The sequence below is a fragment of the Guillardia theta genome, assembly GCF_000315625.1.
Source record: "Guillardia theta CCMP2712 unplaced genomic scaffold GUITHscaffold_36, whole genome shotgun sequence".
Lineage (NCBI taxonomy): Eukaryota > Cryptophyceae > Pyrenomonadales > Geminigeraceae > Guillardia > Guillardia theta.
Window position 1 is genome coordinate 162,358 of NW_005434638.1, and position 20,572 is coordinate 182,929.

The 20,572-nt window shown below is 57.2% G+C and overlaps 5 protein-coding genes across 5 annotated transcripts; 1 reads left to right on the plus strand and 4 right to left on the minus strand.

Annotated features, from left to right (window-relative positions):
* Positions 1-450: 450 nt before the first annotated feature.
* GUITHDRAFT_163336 (hypothetical protein) lies at positions 451-8,666 on the plus strand (the record flags this gene model as incomplete). Its single annotated transcript, XM_005832114.1, has 6 exons — positions 451-2,053; positions 2,216-2,340; positions 2,761-3,004; positions 3,524-3,867; positions 4,036-5,256; positions 6,250-8,666. The coding sequence occupies 6 exons, from the start codon at positions 451-453 to the stop codon at positions 8,596-8,598; spliced, it is 5,886 nt and encodes a 1,961-aa protein (XP_005832171.1). The 3' UTR covers positions 8,599-8,666.
* Positions 8,667-10,866: 2,200 nt separating this feature from the next.
* GUITHDRAFT_71502 (hypothetical protein) lies at positions 10,867-11,545 on the minus strand (the record flags this gene model as incomplete). The annotated part of the gene is made up of 2 exons (XM_005832115.1): positions 10,867-10,967; positions 11,071-11,545. 2 exons carry the CDS (start codon positions 11,543-11,545, stop codon positions 10,867-10,869), a joined length of 576 nt encoding a protein of 191 aa, XP_005832172.1.
* A 123-nt stretch (positions 11,546-11,668) lies between these two features.
* Positions 11,669-12,814, minus strand: GUITHDRAFT_71567 (hypothetical protein; the record flags this gene model as incomplete). Its single annotated transcript, XM_005832116.1, has 3 exons — positions 11,669-12,013; positions 12,179-12,460; positions 12,563-12,814. Coding segments are annotated over 3 exons (879 nt in total), but the record flags the coding sequence as incomplete, so codon positions are not given.
* A 3,435-nt stretch (positions 12,815-16,249) lies between these two features.
* Positions 16,250-18,201, minus strand: GUITHDRAFT_108836 (hypothetical protein; the record flags this gene model as incomplete). The annotated part of the gene is made up of 10 exons (XM_005832117.1): positions 16,250-16,350; positions 16,616-16,670; positions 16,718-16,752; positions 16,808-16,865; positions 16,916-16,982; positions 17,190-17,271; positions 17,318-17,388; positions 17,444-17,529; positions 17,669-18,040; positions 18,091-18,201. 10 exons carry the CDS (start codon positions 18,199-18,201, stop codon positions 16,250-16,252), a joined length of 1,038 nt encoding a protein of 345 aa, XP_005832174.1.
* A 609-nt stretch (positions 18,202-18,810) lies between these two features.
* Positions 18,811-20,330, minus strand: GUITHDRAFT_139120 (hypothetical protein; the record flags this gene model as incomplete). Its single annotated transcript, XM_005832118.1, has 6 exons — positions 18,811-19,003; positions 19,038-19,548; positions 19,596-19,674; positions 19,739-19,810; positions 19,861-20,031; positions 20,088-20,330. The coding sequence occupies 6 exons, from the start codon at positions 20,328-20,330 to the stop codon at positions 18,811-18,813; spliced, it is 1,269 nt and encodes a 422-aa protein (XP_005832175.1).
* Positions 20,331-20,572: the final 242 nt, after the last annotated feature.

Here is a 20,572-nt window from a genome sequence, read left to right on the forward strand (position 1 = left end):
CCTAAGTCTCATGGTTGCCTTCGCAAGGTTCAAGTACCCCTCCCTCAATTAGGACCTATTGTTCTTCACCCACAGGGTGACCCACCCCACCTTCTCCACCGGCCCTAAAGGTTCACATTGAACGTTGCTTCATTCCCTGAACCTCACCTCCTATACCCTCCTCTTGCTCCTCCTTGCCATCGTCTACTGGGAACTGCTGCCCTGGAAACATCTCCCTCTCCCTATCTCATTCGTCTTGAAGACCTCTTGGCTCTCTCTTGCCGTTAGCTGCCTGTCCTCCATCGGAATCTCTGGAACCTGCAAATTTTGCTCACTGTCGTCTCCTGATAGGTGATCAGTCTTCTTGTCTACATTTTGCCTGATATGTTCGTATAGCTGTGCAGGGTAATGTCCGATTCGAATCTCAGGAACTAAGAAAGCACTTTGATCTTTGAGAATCAAGACCTTGAGATGAAGGGCGACATTCAGGTTGCGAACGACACTGTCATCAGTTCTTCAGCGGATACAAGTTTCAAGAGAAAAGAGAAGGTTGAAGGGGCATCGGAAACACGAGACAACCAAATCGAAAGTTTGATTTCGGGAGCGCTAGATTCTAGTCATAATACAACAGCCATATCAGGTCAGGACACAATCATAAACACCAGCGAGGACGTCGCAGAATCTGTCTCTGTGTTGCAAGGTCTGGGTGTGACCAAGCATGACTCAGACGGTAATTCGGAAACATCTTTCTTGACCAATGATTACTGGCAGTCGATGCAGACACCCTTGGCCTCTCATGCTGTCGGTGCGACTCTGGCACACGAGTTGTCGTTCGAAGGGAATGAAGCAGCTCTGCATCACATCATCAGCAACCATCCCTTCCTCATCGAGTCAAAGACCATCGACGGCGAAACTCCTGCACATCACGCAGCTGCAGGCGGTCAGTCTCGAGTCTTGTACCTTCTAGCCAATCTGAGCAAAACAATCCTGCTCGAACCTGACTATGACGGTTGGACTCCGGCGCACATGGCGGCATTTTATGAGCAACCAGACACGATCTCAGTCTTGAAAATTCTTGCACCCGAGTCATTCCTGTTAAAGGACAAGAAGGGGAGATTGCCCGTCGATCTCACCAGCAACAAGCATTGTCTGAGTCTGATGAAGGATTCAATCGTCGAAGCTGACAACTTGAAGATATCTGCTGCTGACCCCACCTCAACTACTGCTGAGGTCGACCCGGCTGTGGAGGAAGCCGCCTCTAAGGCCGTTGCTGAGGTCGCTCCTGCTACAGAGGAGGCTGCTACCGAGGCTGTTGAAACCACCGCTGCTACCGAGGCTGTTGAAGCCACCGCTGCTACCGAGGACCCCGGACCTGAAGACGCCGCTTATAAGGCTGCTCAAGCTTCGGAGGAAGAGAGCCCAGCAGAAGAGGTCGCCGCATCTGTGGCTGTCGTCGAGGTCGCGCCTGCTGATCAGACCGCGCCTCCTGCTGTCGAGAAGGCCGCGCCTGCTGCTGCTGCCGTCGAAGAAATGGCCGCTCCTGCTGATTCTCCTGCGGAGGAGGAAGCCGTCCCTGCTCCTGCCGTCGAAAAGGCGGCCTCTGCTGCGGCGGCGGAGCAGGTGCATACTGCTCCTGCTTCCGAGGAGGCAGCTCCAGCTGCTGCTGCCGTCGAGGAAGTGGCCGACCCGGCCGCTGTCGAGAAGGCCGTCCCTCTACCTGCTGAGCAGGCCCCTGCTCCTGCTCTTGCAAGTGATGAGTCCCCTGCTGCTGCCGTCGAGGAGGCCGCTCTTGCTCCTGCTACTATCGAAGAGCAGTTGGCTCCTGTTACTGCAGAAGAAGCTTCTCCAGCCGCTGTTCAGGATGCTGCTCATGGTGCTGCTGCTGTCGAGGAGGCTGCTCCTGCCTCTGCCGTCGGGGAGGCTGCTCCAGCCGCTCCTGCTCCTGTTGCTGTCGAGGAGGAGGCTTCCGCCTCCCCCGCCGCCGCCGCCATCGAGGAGGCAGCAGCAGCAGCTCCTTCCGTAGAGGAGGCTGCTCATGCTGCTGCTGTCGAGGAGGAGGCTACCCCTGCTCATGGTGCTATCGAGGATGCTCCTGCTGCTGCTGTTGTTGAGGAGGAGGCCACGCCTGTTGCTGCTGCTGTCGAGGAGGCTGCGCTTGCTCCTCCTGCTGCTATCCAAGAGGAGGCTGCCGCTGCAGCTACCGCTCCCGTCGAAGAGGCTCCTCCTGCCCCTGCAGCTATTCAAGAGGAAGCCGCGCTTGATGCTGCTCCTGCTGTAGAGGAGGCTGCTCCTGCTGCTGCCGCCGCCGCCGCCGCCGTCGACGAGCAGGCTGCTCCTGCTGCTGCCATCGAGGAGGCTCCTGTGGCTGCCTTCGGGGAGGCTGCGCCTGCTCCTGCTCCTGCTGCTGCCGCTGCCGTCGAGGAGGCTGCTCCTGCTGCTACTGCTGCGGAGGCTGCGCCTGCTGCTGCCGCTGCCGTCGAAGAGGCTGCGCCTGCTCCTGCTCCTGCTGCTGCTGCTGCTGCTGCTGCCGTCGAGGAGGCTTCGCCTGCGCCTGCTGCTGCCGTCGAGGAGGCTGCTCCTGCTGCTGCGCCTGCCGCTGCCGCTGCGGTTGAGGAGGCTGCTCCTGCTCCTGCTGCTGCTGCTGCTGCCGCCGTCGAGGAGGCTGCTCCTGCTCCTGCTCCTGCTGCTGCTGCCGCCGTCGAGGAGGCTGCTCCTGCTCCTGCTGCTGCCGTCGAAGAGGCTGCGCCTGCTCCTGCTCCTGCTCCTGTCGCTGCCGTCGAGGAGGAGGCTGCTCCTGCGCCTGCCGCTGCCGCTGCCGTCGAGGCGGAGACTGCTCCAGCTCCTGCTGCCGCTGCCGTCGAAGAGGCTGCGCCTGCTGCTGCCGCTGCCGTCGAGGCGGAGGCTGCTCCTGCTTCTGCCGTTGCCGTCGAAGAGACTTCGCCTGCTCCTGCTGCTGCCGCTGCCGTCGAGGAGGCTGCTCCTGCTCCTGCCGTCGAGGCGGAGACTGCACCAGCTGCTCCTGCTTGTACCGTCGAAGAGGCTGCACCTGCGCCTGCTGCTGCCGTCGAGGAGGCTGCTCCTGCTCCTGCTCCTGCTGCTGCCGCCGCCGTCGAAGAGGCTGCTCCTGCGCCTGCCGCTGCCGTTGAGGAGACTTCGCCTGCTGCTGCTGCTGCTGCTGCTATCGAGGAGGCTGCTCCTGCTCCTGCTCCTGCCGTCGAGGCGGAGACTGCACCAGCTGCTCCTGTCGCTGCCGTCGTGGAGGCTGCGCCTGCTCCTGCTCCTGCTGCTGCCGCTGCCGTCGAAGAGGCTGCTCCTGCTCCTGCGCCTGCCGCCGCCGTCGAGGAGGCTGCTCCTGCTGCTGCTGCCGCCGTCGAGGAGACTGCTGCTGCTCCTGCTGCTGCTGCTGCTGCTGCTATCGAGGAGGCTGCTGCTGCTGCTGCTGCTGCTGCTGCCGTCGAGGAGGCTCCTTCTGCTGCTGCTGCTGCCGTCGAGGAGGCTGCTCCTGCTCCTGCCGCTGCCGTTGAGGAGGCTGCTCCTGCGCCAGCCGCTGCCGTCGAGGAGGAGGCTGCTCCTGCGCCTGCTGCTGCCGTCGAGGCGGAGACTGCACCAGCTGCTCCTGTCGCTGCCGTCGAGGAGGCTGCTCCTGCTTCTGCTGCTGCCGTCGAGGAGGCTGCTCCTGCTCCTGCCGCTGCCGCTGCCGCTGCCGTCGAGGAGGCTGCTCCTGCGCCTGCCGCTGCCGCTGCCGCTGCCGTCGAGGAGGCTGCTCCTGCGCCTGCCGCTGCCATCGAGGAGGCTGCTCCTGCGCCTGCCGCTGTCGTCGAGGAGGCTGCGCCTGCTCCTGCTCCTGCCGCTGCTATCGAGGAGGCTGCTCCTGCGCCTGCCGCTACCGTTGAGGCGGAGACTGCTCCAGCTGCTCCTGCTTGTACCGTCGACACTGCTGCGGTTGAGGAGGCTGCTCCTGCTGCTGCCGCTGCCGTCGAGGCGGAGGCTGCTCCAGCTGCTCCTGCCTGTGCCGTCCAAGAGGCTGCTTCTTCGCCTGCTGCTGCCGTCGAGGAGGCTGCGCCTGCGACAGCTGCTGCCGTCGAGGAGGCTGCTCCAGAGCCTGCCTCGGCCGTCCAGGAGGCTGCTCCAGAGCCTGCCGTTGCCGCTGCCGTCGACGACGAGGCTGCTGCTGCTGCTGCCGTCGAGGAGGCTCCTGTCGCTGCCGTCGTCGAGGAGGCTGCTGCTCCCGCTGCTATCGAGGAGGCTGCTCCTGCTGCTGCTCCTGCCGTCGAGGCGGAGGCTGCTCCAGCTGCTCCTGCCTGTGCCATCGAGGAGGCTGCGCCTACTCCTGCGCCTGCCGATGCCACTGCCGTCGAGGAGGCTGCTCCTGCTCCTGCCGCTGCTGTCGAGGAGGCTGCTCCTGCTCCTGCCGCTGCTGTCGAGGAGGCTGCTCCTGCTCCTGCCGCTGCTGTCGAGGAGGCTGCTCCAGCGCCTGCTGCTGCTGCCGCCGTCGTCGAGGAGGCTGCGCCTGCTGCTCCCGTCGAAGAGGCTCCTGTCGCTGCCGTCGAGGAGGCTCCTGCTGCTCCCGCTGCTATCGAGGAGGCTGCTCCAGCGCCTACCTGTGCCGTCGAGGAGGCTGCTCCTGCTGTTGCCGCTGCTGTCGAGGAGGCTGCTCCTGCTCCTGCCGCTGCCACTGCGGTTGAGGAGGCTGCTCCTGCTCCTGCCGCTGCTGCCGTCGAGGAGGCTTTGCCTGCTGCCGCTGCCACTGCGGTTGAGGAGGCTGCTTTAGCGCCTGCTACCGCTGCTGCGGTTGAGGAGGCTGCTTTAGCGCCTGCCGCTGCCGCCGCCGTCGAGGAGGCTGCTCCTGCTGTTGCCGCTGCCGTCGAAGAGGCTGCTCCTGCTGCCGTCGAGGCGGAGGCTGCTCCTGCTGCCGTCGAGGAGGCTGCTCCTGCTGCTGCCGCGGCCGTCGAGGAGGCTGCGCCTGCTCCTGCTCCTGCCGCTGCTGTCGAGGAGGCTGCTCCTGCGCCTGCTGCTGCCGCCGTCGTCGAGGAGGCTGCTCCTGCTGCTGCCGTCGAGGAGGCTGCTCCTGCTGCCGTCGAGGAGGCTCCTGCTGCTTCCGCTGCTATCGAGGAGGCTGCTCCAGCGCCTACCTGTGCCGTCGAGGAGGCTGCTCCTGCTCCTGCCGCTGCCACTGCGGTTGAGGAGGCTGCTCCTGCGTCTGCCGCTGCTGCCGTCGAGGAGGCTGTGCCTGTTGCCGCCGTCGTCGAGGAGGCTTTGCCTGCTGCCGCTGCTGCGGTTGAGGAGGCTGCTTTAGCGCCTGCTACCGCTGCTGCGGTTGAGGAGGCTGCTCCTGCTCCTGCCGCTGCCGCCGTCGAGGAGGCTGCTCCTGCTGTTGCCACTGCCGTCGAGGAGGCTGCTGCACCGCCTGCCGCTGCCACTACTGTCGAGGAGGCTGCTGCACCGCCTGCCGCCGCGGTTGAGGAGGCTAGTCCAGCGCCTGTTGCTGCCGTCGTCGAGGAGGCTGCTCCTGCTGCTGCCGCCGTCGTCGAGGAGGAGGCTGCTCCTGCTGTTGCCGCTGCCGTCGAAGAGGCTGCTCCTGCTGCCGTCGAGGCGGAGGCTGCTCCTGCTGCCGTCGAGGAGGCTGCTCCTGCTGCTGCCGCGGCCGTCGAGGAGGCTGCGCCTGCTCCTGCTCCTGCCGCTGCTGTCGAGGAGGCTGCTCCTGCGCCTGCTGCTGCCGCCGTCGTCGAAGAGGCTGCTCCTGCTGCCGTCGAGGAGGCTCCTGCTGCTCCCGCTGCTATCGAGGAGGCTGCTCCTGCTGTTGCCGCTGCTGTCGAGGAGGCTGCTCCTGCTCCTGCCGCTGCCACTGCGGTTGAGGAGGCTGCTCCTGCGTCTGCCGCTGCTGCCGTCGAGGAGGCTGTGCCTGTTGCCGCCGTCGTCGAGGAGGCTTTGCCTGCTGCCGCTGCCACTGCGGTTGAGGAGGCTGCTTTAGCGCCTGCTACCGCTGCTGCGGTTGAGGAGGCTGCTTTAGCGCCTGCCGCTGCCGCCGTCGAGGAGGCTGCTCCTGCTGTTGCCACTGCCGTCGAGGAGGCTGCTGCACCGCCTGCCGCCGCGGTTGAGGAGGCTAGTCCAGCGCCTGTTGCTGCCGTCGTCGAGGAGGCTGCTCCTGCTGTTGCCACTACTGTCGAGGAGGCTGCTCCTGCGCCTGCTGCTGCCGCCGTCGTCGAGGAGGAGGCTGCTCCTGCTGCCGTCAGGGAGGCTGCTCCAGCTCCTGCTCCTGCTGCCGTCAAGGAGGCTGCTCCTGCTGTTGCCACTGCCGTCGAGGAGGCTGAGCCTGCTCCTGCTGCTGCCGCTGCCGTCGAGGAGGCTGCGCCTGCTCCTGCGCCTGTTGCTGCCGCTGCCGTCGTCGAGGAGGCTGCTCCTGCTGCTCCCGCTGCTATCGAGGAGGCTGCTCCTGCACCTGCCGCTGCCGTCGAGGAGGCTGCTCCTGCTGCCGCTACCGTCGAAGAGGCTACCCCATCCGCTGCCATCGAGGAGGCTGCTCCTGTTACCGTTGTCAAGGCGGAGGCTACACCTGCTGCTGCCGTCGAGGAAGCCGCCGCCGCCGCTGTCGAGGTGGAGGCTGCTCCAGCTCCAGCGCCAGCTGTTGAGGCGGAGACTGCTCTAGCTCCTGCCAATGCCGTCGAGGAGGCTGCTCCTGCTGCTGCCGTGGAGGAGGCTGCACCTGCTGCTGCTATCGAGGAGGAGGCTCCTGCTCCTGCTGTCCAGGCGGAGGCTGCACCTGCTGCTGCCGTCGAGGCGGAGGCTCCTGCTGTCGAGCAGGTTTCCACATCCGCTGCTGCCATCCAAGAGGAGGCGGCGTCTTCTGCTGCTGTCGAGGAGGAGGCTACCCCTGCTGCTGTCGAGGAGGAGGCTACCCCTGCTGCTGCTGTCGAGGAGGCTACCACTGATGTTGCAGCAGATCTGTTGCTGCTGGAGGCAGGGACACAAACGGAAGCGATTGACATGCAAGTAGCTCCCGAGGAGGCCGCCAAGGTCGCTCCCACTAGAGAAGAAATCGACACCTCTGACGCTGCCGTCGAGACTACCGCTGACACTCCTCCTGCTGCTGCTGCCGCCGCCGTCGAGGAGACCCCGCCTGCTACTGTTGCCGCTGTCGACGAGGCTGCTGCTCCTGCTGAGATGGCAGCGGCGGAGGAGGCTGCTCCTGCCGCCCCCGCCGTCGAGGAGGCCCCGCCTGCTTCTGCTGCCGTTGAGGAGGAGGCGGCCATTGATGAACCCGCTGTCGAGAGCCCTCAGTCGGTGGAGGAAGCGGTTCAAACTGATGAAACCGTGCTTGAAGCAGCAACACAAACCGGGTCCTGTGACGTCACAGATCCTTCCGAAGCCGTGCCCGCAGCTCCTGCTGCTGCTCCTGCCATCGAGGAGGAGGCCGCGCCTGCTGCTGCTCTTACTGCCGCTGTTCAGGAGGAGGAGTCTGCTGCTGCTGTTCAGGAGGAGGAGTCTGCTGTTACTGCTGCTATTGAAGAGGAAGAGGCCCCTGCGTCTACTGCCGAGGAGGAGGCCGCGTCTGATGCTGCTGCTGCTGCCGTGGAGGAAGCCACGCCTGCTGCTGCCGCCGCCGCCGCCGTTCAGGAGGCTGCGCCTGCCCCCCCCGCCGCCGCTGCTAATGCCGTCGAGGAAGCCGCGCCGGCTGCTGCGGTAGTGGAAGAAGAGGCCCCGCTTGCTGCTGCTATTCAGGCACAAGTCCCTGCTGCCGCTGTCGAGGAGGAGGCCGCGCCTGCTGCTCCTGCTAACGTCGATGAAAATGCCATTTCTGCCCCTCTGGAGGAAGAGGCTGCTGCTGCTGCTGCTGCGGCGGCGGCGGCGGCGGCGGCGGTGGAGAAGGAGGCCGCACCTACTTCTGCTCCTGCTGCCGTCGAGGAGGCCGCGCCGGCTGCTGCTGCTGTCAGGGAGGAAGAAGCGCCTGCTGCTGCTGCTGCTGCTGCTGCTGCTGTCGTTGAAGAAGCCGCGCCGGCTGCTGATGTTGATGAGGAGGCCGCGCCTGCTGCTCCTGCTGCCGTCGATGAAGATGCCATTTCTGCCCCTCTGGAGGAAGTGGCGGCGGCGGCGGCGGCGGCGGAGGAGGAGGAGGCCGCACCTACTTCTGCTGCTGCAGCGGAGAGGGAGGATGCTGCGCCTGCTACGTCAGAAGAAGAAAAGACGGAAGGAGGGTTGTTGAGTCAGCAGGTCGTCTCGGGGGAGGCTGAGGCTGGGGTTGAGTCCGTCCTGCGCTCGCTGCTTGTGTCGCTGCGGTCAGCTCTTGAAGTCTCTTCGCTGCGAGAGGCCGTCGAGTCCCACATGGCAGAAGTTTACAAAGTCTTTCCCAGAGGCGACTCGCAGACGCTTCAGAGTCAGCTGGATGAGGTTTCTCAGCTCAAGTTCGAGCTCAGGCTATGCTTCTTTCTCTGCTGCCTCGGAATTCTCTTCTCAAACCTCATCAGCTTCCGGCATGACTTTGCTCAGATCGCGTGGAGATTTGCAGTCACCTGGTTCCAGATGTTGTTTGCACTTTGGGCCTTCGCCATGCTGCATCGAAGTGTGTTCTCACGATATGGGCGGAGAAGTCCGACCAAGAAGAAGGACGAGAAGAGACAATAGACAAGTTCAAGTTCATGGATCAGGTTTAATGATTAGTCGTTGAGGTTGTAATAAAAGAATATTCCGTCATGTGACATGTTTGCTGTAGCTCGTGTCGTCTCTTCATAAGAATCCTCCCCAAAAACGACAAGAAGGGACTACAAAGCAGACGGCGGACCGCAACAACCCCAGCAGCAAGCCACGCCTGCTGCTGCTGGTGTTCAGGAGGAAGCCACACCTGCTGTTGCCGCCGCCGCCGCTGTTCAGGAGGCTGCTCCTGCTGCTGCCGCCGCTGCTGCTGCTGGCAATCCTGGATCCCATAGGTGGATTTGTAGCTCCCGTAGATGGAGGGCTTGCAGCTCAAGGTGTCTATCCCACTGAAATAGGTCTTCCCGTAAGGTCCATAAGAGTTCAGAGGGCAGAAATGGCACTCACTCCCGTCCAGTAGGTTTGTCCTCAACATCATTCCCTCAAAATCATACTTGGGCCTGCAGACACACTGGGTTGCATCCTGCAGGAGCTGGGTCCAGGCATTTGGCAGGCAAAGGAAGCAGGGCCCATCCCCAGGGAGCTGCTTGAAGAACCTTTCCCCACACTTTGGTCTCACAGGTCTTCTGTGTCACTCCAGCGACAACCTGCGTCATTCTCCACTCACAGCCGGGGCTGCAGACACAGCTGTCAGAGCTTGTGCTGGCCTTGTTCCTTGTGGTAGTGTTCCCATAGCACCTGATACACTCGCTGGCCCCATAGGTAGACTTCCAGTAGCCATGGGAACAGGGTTTGCACTCACCATTGACCAGACCATAACCCGGCAGGCAGTCGCAGTCACTCAGGTTAGTCCCTTTGTCGAGCAGTATCGTGCTCCCATCAGGGTGAGCAGGCCTCTGAGCCGTAGGGAGGCTTGTAGGTTCCTAGGCCACAGGCAGTGCAGGGGAGATCGCCAATCTCGGCCTTGTTGGAATGAACGTCGCACAGATCACAGGGCCCGCCCAAAGCGCCGTCGTATCCAAGCTCACACGTAAAAGGATAGCTGAACACCCTGCAAAAGTAGGTATGATAAAAAGATTGCCCTGGCAAGTTCATCCTCAATATGCCCTTATCGGTAAGTATAGCATTTCCAAGACTCTCAAAAGTCTGTGAGAATTTGCTATAATAAGAACTAACGAAGCCTTGCGTCGAATAGTAATAGATGTTGATCTGTCCACCCTATAATCGAACGATCACTGCTTGCCCGGCATGCTCCCGGGCGCGGGCCGGCGCTGATGGTCGGCAGACGGAGCGAGGTCGAGCTCCTTGCTGCGTGTGCTGACCGGCGAGGGGGAGAGCGGCGAGGCCAGGCTATGGCTCTCGTCTGAGCACAGGTCGCTGTCGGTGTTGAGGACGAGGAGGGCATGGAAGTCATCCTGATGGCGGCGATGTCTTGAAGGCTATGGCTGTGGTGCAGGATCATGGTGCTAGCGGTAGGGAGGAAGGGTACTGTTCTTGCTCGTTGACGGTCTGTCGCTGCTGTATGATCGGATATGATGAATGATTCACGCCGAATGATCCTGGTCCAAGCTGTGTGTTAGCGGGTATGGCGATTTGGAAACCGTGCGAAGCCTCAGAGATTCGATGGCGCAGGTCGTTCGGGAACATTTACTGGTTGGATCTTTCTATGAAATGAACAAACGGAGGGCAAAGAACAGTAAATGTTAGCACGCAATGTGACTGTGAACAAACCCAAATATTTGTTTACCCTGCCAAGAGCAAACAATACACAGAGAGCGTTGATCGAGACAAGCTATCAATCAAACTACTTGTTGGAATCAGTAATCAACAAACATCGAGCAAGACATCAGTGTCGTGCTGTTCTCTGCTCATCTCCTCCTTGCTCGCTGCTGGTATCATGTCCTCTTCAGAGCAGATCCAGTACGTCACCATAGGGCCCTTCCCCTTGACCTGAATACTTCCTCTCCGACGAACGCAGACTCGCTGTTCGAAGGATTGCTGTTGCTCTTGGATCAAGTTTGCAGTCCTCTGCGAATCATCCTCAATACTGTGGTAGGCAGAGCAAGCATTGGATAAAGAGAAGGATGGCAACAAGAGAATGGGTTTGTAAAGGATCAAGAGTCTTTGTGCAAGTGCAAGATGATTGTTGCTGTATGCACCCCACCGAACAAGCAATGTAAATCAACATCAGCATCCATCATTCGTCATCATCTGCTTCAACTTCATAGAAATTGTCCACCACAAGTTCAGCATGAGCACATGGACACAGTCGTGGCAGCGGCAATATCAACATCTGTTTCGTCACATCATCATGTCCACCATCTCTGCTCCTACCTCAGTGCACTGGATTCTTTGCGGGAGAGAGTTCGATTCCATCCTGGAAGCGATGTTCACTGTGTCGCCTGAACAAGAGTCAAGTGACCAACGAGGTTTACAGATCCATATGGACCCATCCTCCTGTTCCTAGTCTCTCCTCCTCCTCCTCTTCCCCGCCTTCTTCCTTACCGAACAACGTGTACTTCGGCCTGGAGGTTCCAATGACACTGGCTACTACAGGCCCCGAGTTGATACCGACTCGGAGCTTCACACACCCCAACGACTCCTGCTCCTCGTCCACCAGCGTTGCACCAGCCACTTCCAACGCCTTCATAGCAAAGAAGGCGAGACGAGCAGCATGGTCGTGCTGCTCCGAGGCGAGGTTAGAGACGCACATGTACGCGTCGCCAATGGTCTCGATCTTGAAGATGTTGAGTTCGCAGGCAAGGCGATCCAGCGCTGTGTAGAGGCGATCGAGCATGTGGGAGACTTTCTCTACTTCGATCTTGGAGCAGATGTCCGTGAAGCCGACGATGTCAGAGAAGTAGATGGATACCATGTCTTTCTTCTCCGGCTCGATTTTCTTCCCGTCTCTCAGGGCGTTGGCAATGTGGGTGGGGAATACGTCGTAGATAAGATCCGAGGCTTTCCTTTCACACTCCATTTCCACTCCTTGGTTTCCTCCCTCGCCTTCTCCACCCCTGCTTCGCTTCCACCGTTCGCATGCCAACCTTGTCTTGCATGAGAAAGATGCTGAAACCGTATCCACGGCTCGGAGCCTCCGGTCAATCTCAGCGAGAGAGGGACGGAGATCTGTCTCCTTGTTCCAGCAGTCTCTAATCAATCCCTTGACATCGGCCGGGCAGCATTCGGCGATAACAGGACGCTTCATCTCTGTTCGCTGCAGGTTCATCACTTCGACCATGACAGCCTTGAGATCTTCGCCCTGATATGGTTCCTCCCTGCTGAAAACTTCGTTGAGAATGATGCCGAACGAGTAGATGTCTGACTGTGGCGAATTGTTTCCACCGTGTAGAAGCTCTGGTGCCATCCAGGCAATGGTTCCTGTTCCTTCCGATGCTTCCTCCCAAAAGCTTACGCGTTTGACAAGTGAGAGACCAAAGTCTGCAACCTGCAGGACAAATCAGTACGGGGCAGAGGAAGGAGAAGCGAGGGGTCGAAGATCATTGGGGTAACACGCAGATCGCATTCACCATTCCAAGAATCCCTCTTTCTCCCATCATTGACATCTCTTCTCCCCGCTCAAGTGGTGATGCGATAACCAACGTCAGCTCACCTTTGCTCTGAGATTAGAGTCCACCAGTACGTTCTTGCTCTTCAGGTCGCCGTGGATAACCTGTGGCTTTGAAGAGTGAAGGAAGCGAACTCCCTGGACGACATCGAGGAGCATCCAGACAAACATGTCAACCTCGAGCAACAATGTCTGGTTGTGAATGAGAGAATGCAAGGAGCCAAGTTCCATCAACTCCAACACTATGAGGGGGTCCATCTTAGAGTCAATCACGGCGCCCATGATCGTGATAATGCAAGGATGTCTCAGTCTTGATAGGATCCGCATCTCCTTGACCAAGTTTTTCCTGATCTCATATCTCTTGGACAAGGATCGGCCGGACTCCCTCGAGTTTGTCAGAGAAGCGTTAGCATCCTGCTTTGCACTAACAATCTCCATAGATCCTGATCGTAAGGACGATCCTGTTCCTCCCGCTCCTTTCATTCTTCTCGCAACCACTCGCTTGACTGCTACAGGAGTCCCTCTGAAGTTAGCTCTTATCACCTCACCGTAGGTTCCCTGCCCGAGAATCTCGTCTGTCTCCTCGAGCTCGATCTCATTCGCAGAGACAAGCCACACAGAGTCTGCTTCTGCGGCTTTGCGCAGCACGTAGCAGTACCCTACTCCTGCGCAGATGAGCATGACTGGAATGATGATGACAAGAAGGAGGAGGATTGTATTGATATATTTCTTGCAGACGTTTGCAGGATTCTTTCCTCCCCGTGGCCAATGGATCGTGGAGGGAGAGCTGCCGTTGATAGTGTACGAGTCAAACATAGTCAAGGTGTGGCTGATGATTTTCCCTACTTTCTTCGATGCAGTTCCTTGTATGTTGATAATGTCATACCTGGCAAAAGATTAGCTCGTCATTAGAAGCGATTCCAGGACATCTACAAGAAATGAAAAGACTGCTCAACCAATGTTGCAATTCAAAGAGTATCGAAAAGAAAAACAAGACATTTCTATGCCACCTGCCGTTTGGACTCTCCAAGTTCGCATCTAGCTGAACTCTTCCTGACGCTCCAATGAAGTCGACGGACCGAAGGGAGTGAATGAGATCGGAAATGTTGCCGAGATCGCCACCTCTACCTAACATGTCCTCCAAAGCCAACGCATACGTGTACAAGGCATCGTGCGACATGGAAAGGAATGGGTCATACTCCAGCAGATGGAAACCAGGATATTTGACAGGGTCCAAACTCTTCCAGTAGTTGTTCAGCTGTATGAACGAGTCTGTCGTGGTATCGATCGCGATGTTGAGGCCTATGTAGCCCGAAGGAAGGCTTGAAAGCGATGACGTCACTGCATCACACCCTATCCAAACAAACTCATCATACACTCCAGCATTCTTTGCTATCTCAAACAAAGCTTGTGCCTGGTCAGCCTGGAGGAGAAGAAGCATCACGCGGGGAGCCGAGCAGTTGTTGCGGACTTGCATCAATGAGTTCTGTGTCCCTTGGAGATCCCCGAACTCCCAGCTACTTGTATGCTCCACTTGAATATCTCTGTACTTATCTTGCTTGATCGTATCCAGAAAGACATCTTGAAGACCTTGGCAAAATGCATCGCTGCAGGCGATGGCTTGGATGTGCTTCCACCCAAAGTAGAGGATGAGCTCGGCTAGATTCGGCCCTTGGACTGTGTCGGGGAAGGAGATTCGCCCGATATTTGGATATTCTTTCTTGTTAGACAATGCAGGACTAGATGCTGAATAGCTGAGAGCAAATATATCGTAAGATCGTAAGATTGGTTGGATCAGCATGCAGTCGCTGCTTCGATATGGTCCAACGAATGCAACAGCAGAACCTGTCGAGTTGCGGTTGCTGAGTGCATGTTCAAGTATCAGCGAGTATACATCCTCCATCAGTTTATGCATGTCAAACACTACACTGTTGTTCTGCATTGTTCTAAGCGCTGTCACATCTAGATAATCGACTTCAAGTTGAGTTCCAGAGAGCAGCTTGGGATCCTGATTGATCAATTCTAGAGAGATTTTCGAAGCGATGTAATGCGGGTATTCATAAGCGCTGCTCATTGCATACAGACCTCCCAAGCGGATCACTGAGGGTCTTTGAAGTCCTGAAACGGTTGACAGCAAACAGAGCAGCAACCATAACGAGTGCATCGTATCGGTGGTACTTCCAAAGAGTTGAGGCCCTTCGAGTTTGAGCAACTCTTCAGGTCAAGCCAAACAAGATATCGAAGATTGCCGTTCACTAGCAACCATCTCTCTCACTGCTGTCGACTGATAGTGCATTCGTGTCTCCTGCTCGAGCGCAGCCATCGGCTTCCTGCTGACGCTGACCCGAGTAACTACACCCCATCTTCGCACTAGGGCTACATCCCGCCACAAAGAAAAAAAGGAAAGGTGATCATTTCCTGCGGTGGGGCGGGCTTGCTCGACAGCATGGTCACTAATCGACTTGAGCTCAGACGAGAGCAGAAGCAGCTGGAGGCTCTTGAGTACTGCACGGCTGCAGAGCGCGGCCGAGCGACCGGTGATCATCAGCGCGACGGGAGCAGAGATGCGGCTGTGAGGGAGCAGGGTGTAGCTGTAGACTTGATGATGTACCATAGGAGGGGCGTTTATAGGACTGCGCTAAGCTGCTGGCTTTCACAACACGTGGTACCCTTGAGCGCACAGAGGACGATTGGGGCTGTCGGAGCCATGATGGAAGCAGGGGCATAGGGGATGAGGTAGGAGGTGAGGACACGGGAGGTGCGCGTGCGAGTCAAGGCTGATGAGCAGAAGATGAAAACTGCAGAAGACCAAAACCTCAACAGGTGTTTAGCTTCGAGCTGAACACCTGGTAAACGCCTTACACCTGTTGAGGTTTTGGTCTTCTGCAGTTTTCAACACCTGTTCAAGTTCATGGATCAGGTTTAATGATTAGTCGTTGAGGTTGTAATAAAAGAATATTCCGTCATGTGACATGTTTGCTGTAGCTCGTGTCGTCTCTTCATAAGAATCCTCCCCAAAAACGACAAGAAGGGACTACAAAGCAGACGGCGGACCGCAACAACCCCAGCAGCACTTGCATGGGGCTGCCCTGCATCTCTGCACGCGCGTCCTCAAACTCTTTCGTTGCTCTCATGAGCCCCCGACTGCAGGGGGTGGTCAGGAAGAAAACAGCTAGAGGAGGATATACCTCCTCCACGAGCTCTTGAAGCTCCTCTTGACATCCCACGAAGCCTCAGCAGCTGCCAGTCCCTTCACAAACTTGCAGCTCGTCCCTCTCTGGCTCACCTTCTCTGAATCCGTCATATGATGAGAGCGGTTGAGACGTTCTTGTCGCTTCCTTTGGTCATCGTCAGCATCTCTTCATTGCAGTCTTGTGAGTTTGTCACCTCGGGCTCAGGCTGAGAGTAGAGACCATCTTTGAACTTTATCAAGTTCTCCTTTGCCTGGATGGTTTCGAAGTTGTCAAGAATGGAATGATAATCATCATCATCACCACCACCACCACCACCACCACCACCACCACTTTCATCATCATCATCATCATCATCATCATCAGTATCATTATCATTATCATTATCATCATGGACGACATCAACAACAACCACGACCTTCTTCGCAGCAGACACAGACTTGTCGGACTCTTGCGGTGCCCGCAGGATGTTTGCTAGGAACATTCGCTTCCTCTTGTCGTTCTTTTCCCCTCGTTTCATCACTTTAGCTCTGGGAGGCTCCGCTGCCCTCGGCTCCTCCCTTGCCTGCTCCCCCCGCTGACTTTCGGGAGACTTTTCAGGTCCTTCCTGTCCCGCTGCTTCCACTATCCCCAACCTTGACTCGTATACTTGGATCTTGGAGGCGAGTGACTGCAGGGCGCTCCTCATGGTCTCAAGCTCCTCCTCCTCCGGTGTCGGGGAGGAGGGAGAGGGAGAGGGAGAGGGAGAGGGAGAGGGAGAGGGAGAGGGAGAGGGAGAGGGAGAGGGAGAGGAGGCGGAGGGAAGGGAAGCGGAGGATGGGAAGGAGGAGGAGGATGGGAAGGAGGAGGAGGAGGAGGAGACGTTCCTCGGGCGCTGGTTCGACTCTTGCATCAGGACAGGGGAGGGCGCCTGCAAGGGAGGGTGTCAGGAAACAGATCGGAAAAGTCTGAGCTGGACCTGCAGCTCTCTGGCCGTCCCTTGGATCCCGTTGACGAGGCCGTTGACGAAGCCGCCGATGACGTTCCCTGGTAAAGGAAGACAAGAGCGAAACGGGTCAGCGAAAGGCTTCAAGGGCAGAGACTCTGCAGCGAACATCGGGGTTGAGCTTCTTCTCCACAACATCTCTCCTCTCATCACGATCTGCCTAGTCCAAGACGCAAGCAAGAGGGGCGAGTCTAAGGTGTCATGGCAATGTGAGACAACACAAGGGAGCAATCAGGTCAACTTGCAGTTCAAGACCTTTACTTGCTCATCACGCCAACTTCTGCTAGTCCTTGCAAGGTCTCTAACCTCTTGAAGGATCTTTTGGCTCCTCCTTCTTTCTTCCTCCCAGCCTCCAGTACGCCTGCAGCAGCCCCAGTCAGCGCCAACGAGCACAAGGCAAGTCAGTACCGCGAACGAGGAGCCGAGGACAGAGTGGCAAGTAGCTGTGAAGGGAAGGAGATGTCAGATCAGAGACAAGGAGGACGAGGACAAATTGACCTGAGATGGCACATGGGAGGGCCGTCAGAGGATCCGCAAAGTTGCGAGTTGCCAGCACCTGGAAAACAACATTGATGACTTTGCTGCCACGTCACCAAAGGATCTCACCACTCCCAACGCGCTGTTCTGCATTCCCGTCTCAATGGAAACTGTTCTTGAAATGGGTTCGGGATAGCTACCAAATATTGTCAACGACATTTCATCGTCCTCCTCTTCACAAGCACTAACAATACCATCACCACCACCATATGATTGTCGTTGTCGTAATCAGCATCGATATCAACATTATCGTCATTGACATCAATAGCAGCAGGAGCAAGCAAGCAAGCAAGCAAGCAAGCAAGCAAGCAAGCAAGCATCGTTCATCGTCACAAGTTCTCACCCGAGGATTCTCGGAACAAAATATCCAAGAAGGAACCCTCCGAGGTGGAGGCCGATGACAGCTCCGAGAAGAGGGAGACCGGCTGAGATAAGGACTCATAACCAACGCAAGTCAGAGGACAAGAGCACCTGCGATGAAGGAGGACGCTGTCTGAGCTATCACGCTGCCACATATGAGAGAGACCAGCACGACGCAGAGCCTGTGGGGTTCACACGTCAGAGACGAGCACGAGCACGAGCAGGTCAGGTGCTCACAGGGGGGTCACTCCCGACACCATCTTGCAAACTGCTGGAGCGAAGGTGTTGATGGCAAGCCCGAGCCCAACAGGAGCTAAGACGACCTGGTGCATGGTCAGGGGAGGAGCGGGAAAGGAGGAGAGGAAGGTAGGAGGATCGAAGAACAAAAGCAGCACAAGGAGAGCGGAGCACAGAGAAGAGAGCACAGTTGAGCAGAGAACATGAGCTGCCAGTGAGCTTCACCTGAAGGGTAGAGATGAGCAAGCCTGAGGCATCGACGGGCACCAAGGAGCCAGCGAGGATGGAGGTGAGGAGAGGCGTCATGATGGGAGCCGCCATGGTGGAGACAGTCGTCATGAGCACTGAAAGAGCGACATCTGCCTTGGCGATGAGAGTGACCAGGTTGCTCGCTGTGCCTCCCGGACATGCCGAGACCAGGATGAGCCCCACGGCGAAGGCAGGCGACAGGCCGAAGAGCTTCGCCATGGACCAGCCCAGGAAGGGCATGATGGTGAACTGGCACATGAAGCCGAGGAACACTTGCCTCGGGCTCTGCATGACCCGCTGGAAGTCCTTCACATCGAGAGTCATCCCCATGAAGAGCATCGTCAATGCCTGTCAAGGTTTGTGAGGAGGAGGAGGAGGAGGAGGGGGCGCATAGTTACCAGACTCGCTGTGATGAGATCTCCCTTGAGCCATGCCAGGGCTGCAGGTCTGGTGACTCCCAGCACTCCTCCAGCTAGCACCCAGAGGGGGAACCTGCAAGCCCTTGTCATGTTGCCGAGCTCAAGAGCATGTCGAGAAGTTACAAGTTTGTGAGGTAGGCTGCGAGACGTACTAGAGGGGCTCCCTGGGGGCCATCAGACGGCGCAAGAGCCTCTCCTCCTCCTGCCATGTTGACTAGGCTGTCTTTCCTACGCCTCCAGAAGAGGCGAGGACGAGGACATGCTCTGTTGTCCTCGAGAGCAGAGGCCTTGGGTTTCCTGTCGAGACAGCAGGGAGCAAAGGCAAGGGAAGAGGCAACGGCTGGAGCGGCAGAAGGAAGTTGAGGATGACTAGCGATCAGTGCCATGGAAGGAGCTGCTGCTCCTGCCATGGCGACCAGCATTACTCTCCACCACATGCCGCCGCACGGCATGAGACCAGGGGGCTCGGTAAAAGGCAGAAGTTAAAATCTATCTCGCCGAAGGTAGAAAGTCCTTGCTGCCCTCAGTTATATAATTTTGTATCTTTTGTTGAAACAGTGAACGGTAATAATTAGATGATATCTTTCCGAAGTTGATCGAGAAGGCGGGGTCGTCCTCCTTTGTTTGCTCCGGTTTGCCTTTCTTTTCCAGTCAATACACACTTGATCGATTATCATAATCTGGATATTTTTAGATTTCTCAGTGTGGGTAGAGTCTCAGGTTTTCTTCTGAGATCTTGAGCCTAGACGACAACTTCTCGTCCGCCCTCATGAACTCATGTAGAGGAGGAACATCGACTTGTAGCGGGTCAGTGATGTTGATCAGAAGCGACATCTCTTCCCAGTTGACGTTGACGTTGAAACCTTCGCTCATGAGACTCCACTCAAGGATCCTGCAAGGAGATCAAACAGAGAAAAATGCCTCACAAGATAGTCACGAACTTGAGAGCAACCTCGTCGTTCAAGACTTCAACGAAAGCTTCCATCCACTTCTCCTCAATAGATCGCTCAAATTTCGCATGGGATCGGAAGAAGCGACCTGACAGAACAACTTTCTCGATCGCTCTGATGTACTGAGTCTTGTCGATCTTTCCTGCTGCCAGCAGGTTGTGAGCCTTGACAAGTAGCTTGTCAAACCACTCGGTATCAGTCCACGGCAGCCAGCTGACTGACATGTCATTAGCATCGTCTGTCACTTCAGACATTCGGCGAAGTAGTGGAAGTGAATCTGACCAGGCCTTCCAGTCCTCAGTCATAGCATTGAGAGTGTGCAGCATTCCTGAGTGTTTGCCGAGTGCCCAGACTGAGTTTGACGCTCCTGAAAGCTGAACTACTACATCAGAATCCGAGATGTTGGTCGTCATTGACGCCAAGATATGGGGGAATGAGAGCGAAGAGAAGAAGAAGCGTGGCGCAAGATTATATTTTCTCCTTGGGTCTGAAGATGAAAAACAGGATTGACCACTTTGCCCATCAAAAACGCACCTTGAACCATAGAATAGTAGATAATTTTGGCTTGTATGGGGCATGCCTTGCCTTTCACGTGACCAATGATATGGTAGACCTAATGATGGGTACATTTCTGACAACCTGAAGTTCGGCACTGTGTTTGCCGAACGAAACATCACTTTGTTGTCCCCAAGGCTTGAAGCATGTTTGAGACAATGATACACGAACTCGGTTGCCAGGTAGATTCTTGACTGCACCATCAAGCATCAAACCAGAACAATGAGCAAGATTGCTGCCATACCTGCCATGATTTTATGCTTCCCTCGACCAACGCTTGCCATGTCATCGAGGCCTTTTCTGCGATGAAACTTGCAAACTTGACTGAGTCTGACTGTGATGCCGCAGTCTTGATCTCTTCTGTAACATTCCACACTTTGCGCGAGACTTTGATGGATGATGAAGTTCCCAGCTCCTGAGGTTCAGACATTCAGAGAGCACTGGCCATGTTGAACACTAGGTAGCTCAAACATGCAGACTTGCCTTCTTAATTGAGGCAGCACGCTGATAGTCTTCAGCCGACAAAGCTTCCTGCAGCTCCTTCTTGAGAACTTCATCAGCCTCGTGATCTGGTAGGAAGATCTCTCCGATCTCAGCTGCGACTGCATGCGCGTATCCGCCATGAAGGTTCGGAACTGCGGCTCGAAGCCAAGTGTTATCTATGGCTAACTTTTGCTCGGCTCCCTGGGTTCCTTGGAGCCTTGCAATGCACATGTATGCGACTAGAATGACAAGACTTGATGTGTGAAATCCCATTGAAACGAACTGATGTCAAAGAGAAACAAGTCAGCTGATTCAGAGAAAGCAGTCAGCTAATTCAAGTTGATCGTCAAAACAACTGATCCTGACACTGTGATCTTCATCATCACCCATCTTCCTCCTCCTCCTCCTCCTCCTCCTCCTCCTCCTCCTCCAACCATCATAGTCACGGTATCGCACCTTGTCTTGTACCTCCC